Source organism: Carettochelys insculpta, chromosome 6 (genome assembly GCF_033958435.1).
Source record: "Carettochelys insculpta isolate YL-2023 chromosome 6, ASM3395843v1, whole genome shotgun sequence".
NCBI lineage: Eukaryota > Metazoa > Chordata > Testudines > Carettochelyidae > Carettochelys > Carettochelys insculpta.
This window is the reverse complement of record NC_134142.1, coordinates 92,066,384-92,081,258: the sequence shown is the minus strand read 5'-3', so window position 1 is coordinate 92,081,258 and position 14,875 is coordinate 92,066,384. Positions and strand designations below refer to the sequence as shown.

The 14,875-nt window shown below is 42.9% G+C and overlaps 1 protein-coding gene across 3 annotated transcripts in view; it reads right to left on the bottom strand.

Annotated features, from left to right (window-relative positions):
- Positions 1-13,424: 13,424 nt before the first annotated feature.
- Positions 13,425-14,875, bottom strand: part of CSTPP1 (centriolar satellite-associated tubulin polyglutamylase complex regulator 1) — a 133,454-nt gene continuing 132,003 nt past the window's right edge. For all 3 annotated transcript variants that reach the window (XM_074997621.1, XM_074997620.1, XM_074997618.1), the window contains one exon: positions 13,425-14,338. In XM_074997621.1, the coding sequence (XP_074853722.1) occupies positions 14,158-14,338 (181 nt within the window). In that variant the 3' untranslated portion in view covers positions 13,425-14,157. The remainder of the gene's footprint in view (positions 14,339-14,875) is intronic.

Genomic DNA, 14,875 nt, shown 5'->3' with positions numbered 1-14,875 from the left:
CTGCTCTGCTTTGCCACCAGCTTGCACTAGGGCTGGGCCATTCTGCTTCCTTCCACCGTGGTGAAGTGGCATGACCAGGCAGCAGAGCAGAGGTGGTGGCAGCAGAGCAGAGGTTGTGGTGCTCCCCACCAGGTCCCAAATACCCAGTCCCTGCTGCTGCCCAGTGCCAGGCCCCTTCAATAACCCCCGATGCTGCATCCCCCAAAGGAGGGGGCCTGCAGGAAGGAGCGCAATGGGGAAGAGTGGGAAGAGGCAAGGGTTAGATTTGGGGGAAGGATACAGACATGCACACTCAGAGCCACAGGAACTCACATGCCAGCAACTGTGCACAGACCAGATTGTGGAACTGCTCAGGCTGCAGATGGCCCCTAGCCATGAGCTTAAGCCCCTTGTGGTCAACTATGGTCTTTCCCCCAAAAAGCTTACAAAGTCCCATCTATCTCGTGGCTGCTTTTCAGACCCAGGTTGATTCAGCAGAGCTGAGAGGGGGAAAATAACTGACTGGATCCATTCTTATGGGCCTCATGTTTATATTGTTCTGACCAAGTAGAAGTAAGAGGCCCACAGATAGGACCAAAGGGATCTCACTGAACTGCATGATTGGCAAACAAATTGCTGATGGAGCTGAGTGGTGATAAGTACAAAGTAATGAATGTTGGAAAGCACAATCCCAATGATGCATATGTAATGATGGGATCTAACTTAGCTGCTACCACTCAAAAGAGAAATCTGGAAGCCACCACAGAGAGTGCCTTGAAACTTCTGCTCAATATGCCATGGCAGTCAAAAGAGCTGAAAAAGAAATGTTAGGAACCATTAGAAAAGGGATATTGCAATACGACATTTTTGTTCACACTATATAAATCCATAGTATGCCCTCACCTTGAATATAGCGTTTACTTCTGGACACCACATGTGAAAACTATATAGATACTAGGCTTGGAAAAAAGTATAGGCAAGAGCAATAAGAGTGATTTGGGGTATGATATAGCCTCCCTATGTGGAGAGATTTTAAAAAAATAAACCTTTGGCTGTCCAATTAACAAAAGAAATGACTAAGGAGGAGGGATCAGGAGATATGATAAAGGTCAATAAAATCACACATAGTATGGTATATGAGAATTCACCCCTGCACATAATGCAAGAACTAGAGGTCACCCAATGATATTACTAAGCAGCAGATTTAAAAACCAAACAAAAGCAAATCTCTCTCTTAGGCACACACCTGTTGCCAAGAGATGTAGTGAAGGACAGGCCAAAAGTATTTCTGCATTTTTAAAAGAAGAAGATAAATTCATGGAGGATAGGTTCAGCAATAGCTATTTGCCAAGGCTCAATCCAACACTCTGCACGTCCCTAAATATTTGATTGTCAGAAGTGAGGCTTGGACCACTCAGAGTTGCCCTACTTTGTTCATGCCCTCTTGAAGCATCTGGCAGAGGCCTCTGGCAAAGAAAGCATACTGGTTTACATACACCATTGGTCTGACTCAGTATAGATGTTCTTCTGTAAGTATGCAAGGGGAGCAGAGCCCTACAAGCAGCAGACCATAATAGCCAATCCACTTGTGCCATTCTGTGGCACAGAGAACCAGCCAGAAGGTTAATTTCGCTCCAAGTGTCTTACACACAATTAATTCTGCATGGTCCAAATCTATTTTCCTTGTCCATAGATGGGGGCAAAATGAGACTCTCAGAAAAAAAAGAGGCTGATGTAGAAGCCTGTGTCTTGTCTCAAATAAATTCTTTCACAGCATTAGGATCCTGAAAGCAGAGTTTTTCTGCAATTTTCAGATTCTCCCGTTGTGCCTGCAGGTGGCAGTATAAGATTAATTCTCAAAGCCATTTTTTTCCCCAGCCACTGAGCTTTTTCTTCTACAGTGTAAGTCCAGTTTTAAGGCTCACTGAACCAGAGCGGCACCACAATGTGGGAAGAAGTGCACTGTTGTAGAAGGGATGGCTAGAAGCATTAGCTTCCCATAGCACAGGAGCAGAGAGTGTCAGATTCTCAGAGCATGTCAATAAGCATCAACCTATGGTTTCTAAGAGTACTCAGTATCTACCCCACAGTGGGTCTGGGTAGTCTGGAGTTGGGGAGTTACCCTGAACCAAGATGGATGACAAATTAGTAGAGAGGAGTAATAGGAGCATAAGGATAGAAGGTGAAGCCCAGGAGGGATACAGTAAAAGGGATAGGAGAAGTTAAAGAAGAGCAGAGGCGAAGTGAGACAGGGGCTGGGGATGGAAGGGGTGAAAGATCAGAGCTGAGGAAAGGGAGACAGGCACTCTGAGCACAGGGTAGCTAGGAGCTGGGATGGTGGGAGGGTTTGGAGGACAGTGGGGCAGGTGCAAGGTCACTAGGTGGAGAAGGAAAGACCTGGACGTTTGACAAGTGGGATCAATAGATGCAGAGGTGGGGGAGATGGATCACAGAAGTGGTGAAACCCACTGGTAAATTATTTTATCATTCTTTTTAGTGGCTTGTGCACATAGCAGATCACAGCCTCCTGTTACTATCAGTTCCTCTATTCAGTCACATGGTAAAGGCCTGTGCTGCACAGAAAGGCCCGACACTGGCAGATGACTTAAACTGGGACTCCCTAAGAGTCAACAGGATAAAAAGCAGACTGAAAATACCAATTATTTATTATTAGGATATTATTAGAGCTGGGCACTGCCCCCTCTTGAACCCCCGGCAAAAAGAACCTTCCACTGAGATATGCTGATTCAAGTCAACCACAAGGTTTTAACTCATATCTAGTTTGCCAAATTCTTTCAGACAGGAAAAAAAATCTGAAAACATTGGAAAGTTTTACTTTAAAAATTTCTAAATAAAGTTTTATTTGAAATGCCTTTTAGTTTCAAAAGTTACTTCCATTTCATTCAAATTCAAAAGGATTAAAAAGTAGAAACAAAGTTTTTTATTTCAGGTCAGACTGAGTTTTCTGTTTGACCCAAATGATTTTTTATTAATATTTATTTTTTGATTCAGCCAGCACACTGAAAACGAGTCAGTTACTTGCCCCACTCTGGATACTGCATATTAAAACTACATTTAACAACATGGAAATCACACACACACAGACACTCTGCACTTGGAAATGCCAAAGTCAAGGCTCCCTTGAATGCATGAGAATCATGTGTGTTCCTAGAACTGAAGACTATTTTTCCCACAGGCTGGACTGCACTCTCAGAAGAATTAAGGCTGCAAAGGAGGCTGTTTTCAGCAGTAAACTGCTTTGTTTATTGCAGCAGCTGGAAGGTGTGTGGTGAGAAAGGAAGGCATTTGTCACAAGCAAGGATGATCTCAGAGTTCAAGTAACAAGATATTGCCCTGGAGAATTGGATTAGCTCGCAGCCTCTGCCACAGACTTTCTGTGTGATGATGGGCAAGTCACTTACATCAATTTTCTCTTAGATGGACATTGCCTATTCCTCATTTACTGTGTGCTCAGCATGACATACTTGGGGTCTAATTTGCAAAAGTACCAGCTGAAACAGAAGTAAACTGATCTGTGCTTTTGTAACCTTGAGTGGGTACTTCACTGCACTTCTCCTGTGCCTTAAAAAACAAAACAAAACCCCAGTTCCCATAGAAAAGTAGCTGCAGACCCATAGCTCAGACTCTAAGGATGTTCAGCAAGGACTGCACAGTCTCCTCACATTCCAGTCCCAAAAGGAACTAAATAAATTAATTGAATCAAATAACTTTATAAAAATCTTATGATGAAGAAACAATAATTAATTTTGATAAATAGTTTAAAACTCATAGACATTGTCTTCACAGGTGCAATAAAAACAGACCAAGAGAAAACAAAAGTAAAACTTGAACTGTTCAGTCCACGCAGTAAGAAACTGAGAGATCTCAAAAGCTAAGGTTTAGTTCACATAAGTCTCAGTGATTGTCTTTGATCACAAAATATGTACAATTTGCTGAGTCTGGACCATCCTGAGTTGGAATCTATGTAGACTTTCTTCCACTGTGGTTCATTGCTAGATAGCCAGCTAACAGAATTGACTGAGTGACAACTATACAGGTTGAAAGGGAACCCTGTTACAAGAACATACAAAGATTGAGAATTTCCCCATTACCACTGCCCATGTTCCCTGTTAGACAGTTAACATCATCATCACCACCTGCTGCAAAGTGCTTTAGAGTGAGGAAAACCTACCTGCTTTCTCCTCCTGAGCTCAGCTTCTCCCAGCTCACACAGGACAGGTGGCCCTAGAACACCAGCTGCCCTGTCTGCAGGCCTCACAACTACCACACCCAGTTCTAGAAGCTTCTGATTCTGGAGTGCTAAGGCAGCCTAGCAACAATGATCTAGACATAACTCATTCTACAGCCCTCCTTGGGGCTTTAAAGAGATAGCTCTTTCCTGGGTACAGGCATTACACCTTGGATGTAGAACATGTTATCGACTACTACTTCTTGCCCTGTAAAAACAATGAAGTCAGGCTCTCATCATCTAAAGATGAGCATCCAAAATTAGTGCACACTTAGGGGATCTTAATTTCTGTTTCTATTCTCCAGTGGTACAATGAGGCTAATAAGCCCATCTCACAGCAGCCTTGTGGGTGAAAATAAATCAATTAATGCCAGATTCTGTGGTGAAAGCACCATAGAAATATCCGAGATGAAATTTGGTATACAACGGCGGGTGCAGATAGTGTGATATAGCACATGTGTATAATACAAAGTGACACCAGGGAAGTACTAGTACAGGGGTCTGCAACCGCAACAGTGAGAAGAGCCATTTTTTCAAATTCAGTTACAAAATCAATTCTTCAAGAGCTGCAGTGCACGTGAATACGAGTCAGTCCTTGACAAATAACATCAAACTGTACTTTTTGTCACCCCTATTTTAAGAACAGCGCACACATTGATTTGTACTGGTTAGAAGGTTAAAGTCCACCTCCAGACTTTATCCACCTCAGCCCCCAAATCTGTCCCGTCCCCAGGTTTTACCCCTCATCTCACAAACCTTCCCCCCATCCTCTGGATTAACCCCCTGAACCCCAGCCTCCCTTCCCTGTCCCTAAGCTTAATTCCTCTGAGCCCCAACCTCCCCCCCTCACTCTCCAGGCTTAAGCCCTCTGTGCCACAACCTCCCCCAGCCGCCCGCACGCTTAACTCGCCTCAGAGCCCACAGTTCAGCCACAGCTGCCACCTCCCCACACTGCTCCCCTTTGTCTCCTCCTCTTTCTCAGTGCAGCTGCAGGGCTCCTGCAGGGGCAGGCTCGGCCGCACTCCCCCCAGCTCTATCCCAGTCTCTTTCATGTTGTGTAATTTTTTGCACCTGATTATGTATTGAATTGTTGCTCTTGAAAGGAAAAATGGATACAAACAGTAAAACAAGGAAGCATTTAAATCCTAATAAGCCTGGGTATATATTCTTAACATGAGATATAAGCCTTTACTGCTTGTGCTTTCAGAGAACATTTTGGCTATGGCTACACTAGAGAATTTTGTTGGCAAAACCCCAGATTTGTTGACAAAACTTGTGGAGCGTCCGCACTAAAAATGTGTTCTGTTGACATGCTGTTGACAGAACCTGGTATTTTCGTCGACAGACTTCTGCCTCTCCCCCATGAGGCAGAACACCTTTCTTGACAGAATCTGTTGACAAAAAAGCCATGTGAACGCTCTGGGTGGCCCTGTCTTCACAGACAGAGCTTCCTGGTCACCGGGCAGCCCTGTCTGTTGTGCTTACAGTTGGCCGTTCTGTCAGGAAAGATGCCAGGCAATCTGGCCACTCTCTGTCAACAGAGCAGAGACAGAGAGATCTGCTTTCATCTGCTGCAATCTACTGACCGAAGTTTTGTTGGAAGATATCTTCCGACAGTAACTTCTGACAATAGATTGCTGTAGTGTAGACAGAGCCTTTCAGTGGGGTTACTTTGAGGTTATAAAAACTTTTTTTTTTAAATCCCGAGTGAAAATATAACAGGTTCCCTGCTAGGTACCAGTGGGAATCTACATGTTCTCCATTAAGAATATATATGAAACTTCCACAGCACAGTTTCATTTTTTGTTCCCTGAAAGGGCTATTACATAACCACCATAATTTATATTAGCTGACTTTAAAAGATCTCCCTGGACAGGATTCCTGGAATTTCATTTACGCTTCTGTTTCATTTTCCAGGGTCATGTATCTATTTGCTTTGAGAAATGTTTGTCATGTGCTTCCAGGACCTTATCTTCACCCCCTCTTAAATTCTCAGGCTTGATCATTCTTAGCTTCCACTCCTATTTCTCTTCTTTTAGCCTCTGTCTACAGTCAGCTTCCAGGGCTCAGTCAACTCTCTTTCTGCCCATTTATTCATTATCTTTGAACACACATAATTAAGGTAATGTGGGCCAGGTATGCTGCACTTCTCCTCAAAACAGGGTCTCCTCAATATCCAGGACATTCAAACTTCAGATTATAGTAAAGAGAAATGCAACCATGTTAAGGTGTGGCTGTGCACAGCGGAGGCACCCTGCCCTAAAATGATGCCATGCAATAGCCACAGGATTATGATCAGTGCCTCCAAGTGTGCAGTCACCAATTAAATTCACTTATTTCTAAACACTTTTTCCTCCATTACCTCCCCCTTTCCCCATGTTGTCACTGTGAGATGAAGGGCTATAATTTTGCATTGTATTCTTCATATATAACAAAGTGGTTATATCTCTGGTCTAAATGCAAAACTGTATTCAGCCTTAGCTCTGGATATGCAGCTGGTACTTCTATAATGAAGAGGGAATGATAGGAAAGTAAATACAGATCTACAGAAGAGTTTCAAAGAGGATTCAACGTAGTCCCAAAATATGGTGGTTTCAAATACTTAGGAAAACCAGACAGCTTTTCCCCTCCAGCAGAAAGAAATGGCAATAGAAGGGTGTCACGTGTAGGAAGTATTGCCCTGCTATCGTACAGATACCCTGAGATCCCAAGGGGAATATGGTTCCAGACACAAGAATCTAGGCAAAATCATGCAGAGAGATGCCTCCATCCAGCCATACTGCTCACCAGCCACAAGGGTATGTGCCACTGCAAAGAGGGCAGACGCTGCAGAGGAGGGAACTACTGTTGCAAGGTGTAACATTGTCATAGTTTTCAGTGTTACTGTTCTATTAATTTAAAATGTACAACAAAGACCCATGTAATGAGTAACAAATGAATCCCAGATTCTTTGCCTCCTTTTGGCTCTGGTACTTGAGACTCTCCTACAAGTTTCCTCAATACCATATTCCACAAACAACTCTGAGATACTCACATAGCAGAGGTGGCCAAGACCTATTGCATCTATATAGACCAAGCTCCTGCCGAAGCAGGTATCTTTACGTATACTGACTTATGTTTTGTCCAGTCTAGTATTAAATGACCGCGTGATTCACTCTAGTGCCACATTCATCACATTACAGACATCACAGCTGCCACTTGGCTTTTATGAATGGATCATTTCCCACTCCTGTGCCACAACAAATGCAGCTGCTAACAGCAGTGACTAGAATAACTCATGACAGACACTGACAGGTCAGAGCTAGAGGGGAAAAGATGTGCTTAAGGTGAATGAGTGACTAAATCATGCATCTGATGAAGCAGGTCTTTGCCCACGAAAGTTATGCTCCAAAATATCTGTTAGTCTGTAAGGTGCCACAGGACTTCTTATTGTTCTCTGAGTGACTAAATGCATGTCTACACTATAAAAACATATCTGTGACATGGCTGGGTCTGTCCTGGATCCGGGCTTAAGTGGAGGGGGCCAAAGGGGGTAGGGGAGATGCATGGAGCTCTTTGCATCTGGCTAGTAAGGCCATTTTGCTTCATCCAGCAGTACAACTGTTTACACATAATAGGAGCATTTCAATGCATTCCATTACACCAATATCTCCGGCACAGCACCACCCGTCCTCCCTGAAGTTGGATGAGAATTTGAGGGATGGAGGATAACAGTGGCTGACCTGGAGGCTTTGAACACTGTGGAGTGATAGGGTGCACAGAACCCCTGACACAGGGTTGAAAGGCATCCCTGGAATAGGGGGAGATGGGAAGATGATATGAAGGGAGCTCCTGAGAGGAATGGCAGATGCAAGGAATGAGTGGGGTTTATAGAAACTATGTCATGAGCCACCATGGTCTAATATGTGAATCCTGAACAAACTCAGACTGTGTCTAGACTGCGGGGAACTGTCAGCAAAAGATATGCAAATTGCAGTGCACAATTTGCATATCTTTTGCAGACAGTTCTGTCAGGAGAGACTTTCCCAACATTTGGCCTGTCCACATGGGGCCAAATGTCAAGAAAAGCCCCTCTGCAGGGACATCGCTTCTACCTCGTGGCACGAGGTATACCAAGGATGTCGGCAGAGAGCGTCCACTTTTCTGAGAGTGGTCTCAGAAAAGCAGACGCATTGTTTGGACTGCCTGCACCCACTCTCCAGTCTAGACATAGCCTAAGCTTTACTGTATAATATTTCTAATCAATAGAAAATACAAATTGTTAGCATTAGATCATATGTAATTTTTACAACTAAATTAATTGGTACCCTCCAGAAACAGCGCAGCAGCTGCTCAAATTAGTCAGGGTTTACAGCTGCTTTGTTTTGCCAGAGCAATGCAAATCTGGTCTCTCCACCTAACTCTTCCCTTCGTCACTGTCTTCTCAAGTCTCACACCTCCCTTAGGTGCACAGCAGTTTTCCTCTCCTTTCTCCATCTCCCATATAATCCTGTGCATATGCACACCCTAGCTTCCCTCTTCCCTCCTGCCTTATCAGTTGAGGTGATTTGCTGCAGCGTGGAACTTTCAAAAGATATTTCCACTCAATGTCTCTGTTTGCTGTGTTTTCAGTAAAGGTCATCATGCAGAGGTGTCTTGTTTCAAAATGGCTTCCAGCTCCAAGTCTGTAGATGGGACTAAAGGCACAGATAACATCAGAGAATATTCTGAGAACAATGCGTAACCCTTCTCAAAATGGCTACCAGCTTGGGGGAGGCGGGGAGGAACTGTGACTCAGTCCTCTGCAAACAATGGGAAATGGCAGTCATTTTGAAAAAGGGCAGTGCTTTGGAATTCTAATGGAGTTCACTGTATGCTTTAGTTTGAAGAAAAACTGGGAGGAGGTCAGGGAATCATGGCTAATCCTAAAAGAAAATATTCAAATACAGTGGTGGAGCAAGTCTTCAGTGAGTTTTAATTATAAGGGATAGTTTGAGAATTTATTACTGTCTCATATGATTGAACGCAAAAAGTCTTGACAGCTAAATTTCTGAAGGATCCATTTAACATATTTTCATTCCTAAGCTAATTAAGAGTTTTACTTGTGAATGCTCAGAAAATTAATTCCTTACTCAAAGTGCTGTAATTTTTGGACAAATGATCTGTATTTTGCCCACAGAACAAAATGATTGAATCCCTTTAGTGTTGAATTTTGCACTCAAACTACAGTTGTTACTGAGCTATCCGTAATTCTGTAGGAGAGAGCTCTGCTTTAGTGCTGGTCTTGCTTGTCTGCACAGAGGTTTCCTGTGATACTGTGTCACTCTGAAGCGTAGGATCTGTACTTTAAGTTTGTGACTTTGTAATACAGCTCTGGGTTTCAACAATATAGACCTTGGAGCTACAGGCTGGGAACCAGGGTTCAACATTTCCTAACCTGGGGTTACAAATGAATGTAGATGCTCAAACCTCAGGTTAATGACCTCAGGGTCTGCTAATATCAATGGTACTAGCCCCAGATTTACAGTGCTATGTGTACTAGGGATGTAAGTGGTTACTCATTTATCTGGTTAGCATTAGACTTAACCAGCCTGCTTGACTGGTAACTGGCTAACAGCCCGCACAGGAGGCAGGCCGGGCCAAAGAAGTTCTCTGTCTGCAGCACAGTGGGCCTGGCTGGCAGGACCTTTCAGTGTGGGTCTTTGAATTCCTGTTGGATACCACTGGCCTACACTGGCTGTTGATGAAACAATGCTGAATCACTCCCTCACCCCTGCCTAAGTCATCCCCTTCACCTCGCATGCCAAAAATGCAACTCGTTGTGTGAAATGATTCATTGTAATCCTGAAAAGGCAAAGGAACAGGCCTCCCTGGGTATTGCAGTAATTGTTCCTTATGCACCCTATAGCAAAACCAGTAAGTCAGGGCATATGAAGCAAAGCAGAACTTGGGTAGGAGTTGAGCATGGATGCTGGGGACTCTGGCTGTGTGGTTACTAGAGACCTAAGCAGGTAGGCTAGCCTCTGTGTCACCACTAGAGAGAGGGTGTCCACTCTACTCAATTTGTTTGGGTGCTCATGCTGCATAACATTTATTATTGTTTTTTCCTCACAGTCCTTGCTACAGCTCACTAAATCACTGGTGTCTGGAAACACTGGGAATGCAGGGAAATTGTGGGAAACTCCCATAAATTCAGGAGGAAAGCACATTAAACCCTAATGCACTGGCACCATTTCTTAGAGTTTCCCCTCATCCCCTGCAAAAGAGCAGCTAGAGTAAATGCTGAACTCACACTTGGTGAGTGAGGTTTCCTTAGGAGCTGCTGAAAAGCAGTCATGCAGTGTTTGAGGCAGCTGCGGTCAGGCAGTGCAGTGTTCTGGTTGGCCCTGTGGAGAGAGAGACCAGCAGCTAATGATTTTGCTGGAATAGCCAATGAGTCATAACACAGACTCAGAATTAGGCTTTCATTAGTGAGTACTGAATATAAACTAGAGCTGTCAATCACAGTGAACTCACATGATTAAAAAAATTAATCACACTGTTAAACAGTAGGATACCAACTGAAATTCATTAAATATGAAATTCATTAAATGAAATTGGGAATGTTTCTACATTTTCAATATTTATTTCAGTTACAAAACAGACTACAAAGTGTAGCATGTTCATTTTATATTAGTTTTTATTACAAATACATGCACTGTAACAACTAGAAATATTTTTCAGTTCATCTCATACAAGAACTGAAGTGCAATCTCTTTACCATGAAAGTGATACGTACAAATGTTGATTAATTATTTTGGTTACAGAACTGCACTCAAAACAATGTAAATCTTTAGGGCCTATAAGTCTACTCATTTCTATTTTTTGTTCTGCCGATTACTAAGAGAAACATGTTTGTTTAAATTAATGGGAGATACTGCAGCCTGCTTCTTATTTACAATGTCACCAGACAGCAAGACTAGGCATTTGCATGTTTGAGCGCTCCATACCATTTGCTACATGATACCTATGTGAAACTGGATTTTCCCACTGCAATGAAAACAAAATGCTGGAATAGACTTGATGCTGCACCTGGTACAAGGATCCAACTTTCCAGTATTGTTCCTAATATTAAGCAGATTTGTGGTCAAAAGATGCAAAAACACTCTTCCCATTAAAAAAACTGTCACGGTTTTTATTTTTATTTTCCAGTAGTTTTCTGTAAAAAATGAATTTATAAAAACACAAAATTTAAAACTATTTCTCCATACCTAATTTGGTTGGCATTTCTTTTTCATAAAAATGTTTTTTAACCTTTAAGGAAGGACACTCCTTTTTTGAACAATATTGTCCTTTCTGGTTTTGTTCAACAGAACACTAACCATCCTTCTTTTGGCTGTTATAATTGATGTTTTGTTTTGGGTTTGTACTTAATGTTTAATTTTTATACTTAATTATGGGGTTACTAACGATCCTCTTATCAGAAGGACATTATTCATTCAGATGTTTTCCTCTAGTTATTTTTATCTTTGCAAAATAAAAGATATCTAAAAACTCTTTAAATCAACTTTTGAGCATTACGTGCAGCAATTTTTCAGTATGAAACCCTACCCCCTGCCCCTGCCCCCAGACCAGCAAGTATGTGTTCCATCAATATACTCCAAACCCAAAAGTGGGCCAAAGTAGTTTGGGAAACGCCGGTCCATGTGATGGTTTGAACAAGAAGTAGAACTGAGTGGGTTTGTAAGTTATAAAGTTTTACATTATTTTTAATGCAGGTTTTTTGTACATAACTCTATATTTGTAAGTTAACTTTCACAATAAAGAGATTGCACTGCAGTACTTGCATGAGGTGAATTGAAACCTTTTTTGTTTTTGCAGTACTAATATTTGTAATCAAAAATAAAGAGAATACCATACATTTTGTATTCTGTGCTGTAATTCAAATCCATGTATTTGAAAATGTAGAAAACATCCAAAAATATTTCAAATAGAATTATATTATTGCCTAACAGTCTGATTTATTGTCCAATTAATTTTTAATCTCTTGACAGCCCTAATATAAACACGTTGTGGACCCATACTTCACATGAAATGAAAGGATAACGGGCAGTTTCATCCTCGCAGTAGTGCTGAGGCCAGTGTAGGGTCAGACGTGGTGTTGCTTCTGCCTATATCCTTGCCATACAGCAAAGATTAATCAGGCTCTGTGTGTGTCCATATGACTGACACAGCCTCCCTTAAATCTGTAACTACCAAAGCCAAGCTAACAAACAATATGTTGAAATCAATCTATAGGTCAGTCTTAAGGTTCTTGCGATGAGCAATGATTGCGCTAGCTAAGAATCATGTATTTATTGCATGGGAAGTGTAAGACTCTTAATTATTCATGCCCTTCCTTGTTTTTAACATGCATGTGGTTTATGTATAGTAAGTTCACTATTATCAGAAACTTCACCTGTTTTTTAAAACAAAGGTTTGGTATTCAGAAGTATGTTTATTGAGCTCTGTCAATCCATCCCATCTCAGACAAAATGAGGAGGAAGGCATGGGCCCTCTCTAGTACTGAGCTGGTACAGCGAGGACAGGCCAGAGACTGTGCACATTGCTCACCCTGAGAATGTGAACACCCTCCCATACTTCTGCTCTCCTGGAGAACATGCTCTCCACTTCCCTTTGCTCATTTAGTACCAGTTTGCAGGTTTCATCTGATCACTTGGGCTGTGTCTACATTAGAGGATTTTTGTCGGCAAAATGGCTGTTTGGGCAACAAAACCCACGGAGTGTCCAGATTCCCAAGGTGTTCTGTCGATAGAATGCAGCACTTTTGTCAACAGCTGTACCCCACTCCCCACAAGGAATAATGCCTCTGTCAACAGCCGGTCTGGATGTTCCAGGGGGTCTTCTGTCAACAGACACCAGGCAGCCTTGTCTGCTGTGCTTCCAGTTGGCTGTTTTGCCAACAGAATGGCCGGACAGTTTGGTCACTCTCTGTAAACAAAACAGCTCTTGTAATCCACTTGGCAATTTGGTCACAACCTGTTGATAGAAGTTCTGTCAGATGATGTTACAAATCCCTGTAATCAAAACGTAGCCTTAGGTTAGCTGGTACTCTGAGTCCTTCCTACATTCAGCAATGCAGTGCTGTGAGTGAGCTGCATTGGGCTAATGCATTTGGAGGTGCTGACTCCTTCAGCATTGACACAGCAAAGTGGAAGTCTCAGACTCAGTATTTATCTTGTACTAAATGCTTTATTCCTTGGATTGTGTAGAGACAGACACTCAAGTGTCAGACGGGGTATTACAGCAAATTAAATAGAATAAATTACAGTACATAAATAACCTCCTTACCCGCTTTTCTCAGCTCAGGCTGGTACAGGGGCACATACTGGAAAGGATTCAAGTAAGCTTATTCTTACAATTTTAGAAACTTATGGTGCCACTGCAGTAATACCTGTACAGCTCTGCCAGGAATAATTATAGCAGAAGCACTAGTGTAGAGCTGCTGCTAGTCACAAGATTGTCTACACCACAGCAGGGCAGAGTTATACAACAAAACATTCACCCATTGTGGCGAGTCCATTTGCACCAGTGTGAGACCAACAGTGGGAAAATTTCCTACTACCCTAACAGGAAGATTGAGTGGAGAGGTCTTTTCAGCTCATGCCGCCACTGGTTTGTACTATTTGTCACCAGAGGGCGGCATAAGTCTACAGCTGGGAGTTGTCTCTGGGATGGCCTTTGGATAGGAGATTCCTCAGCTAATTAGTGAATGGGAGAACTGTGGCGTGTTGGCTGGGATGAGGTTATTGGGCCTAGGAACAGCGAATAGTAAGGATGTATCTACACCTACATGCAGTGCAGAATGTGTGGGACCCATCCCCAGAGGCAATGGCCATCACCTTTCACCATCTGGGATGAGGGGCTGTTCCCCTAATATCCCACCAATCTAGGGAAAGACAGGAGGGGAATTAGTTCTCAGAGGAGTCCGTCTCATCGGTGGAGCCATCTCCCACTGTATCCACTTTCTGGCAGTGGTGGAGAGGTTTCCAGGGAGAGCTGATTCTGGAGGAGTTACGGGTAGGCAAGTTGGCAACGTCCCCACTGGAGCTGGCTGGAGTTGAGATGGAGAGCCCTGAAACCTGAGACACTCTGAAAGAGAAATGAAAAACCCTAGGTGGCTTAGTCTGTCATATACACCCCTTGCCCAGCAGCAAGTGTGGAGCAAGTTAGGAATACGATCACAGATCCAGGGCCAGTCTGACAGTACTAGGTCAGTAACACAAAGAGAGATGCTTACAGAAGACCAGGGAACACGCTACAGTGACATCTGGGAGATAGACACTCTTTGGGTTTTAATTCTATGACTTCTACCTCATATTACAATAGGTCTACCCATCCTCTGGCTGTCCCTAAATCTCTGATTGCCAGAAGCTGGGACTGGATGGCCAGGGATGGATCACTCGATAATTGCTCTGTTTCACTCCCTGAACCATCTGGTACTGGCCACTCTCCGAAGACAAAGTACTAGGCTAGATGGACTCTGGGTCTAACATAGAAATGCCACTCTTAAGTCCCTCTCCCTCAGGGCTTGTCTTCACTACATGGTGAATTGACATTGAACTGATTCATCCATTAGCTGTCGATTTATCACATCTGCTTAGGCATGATAAAGCGATAGCCAAGCCC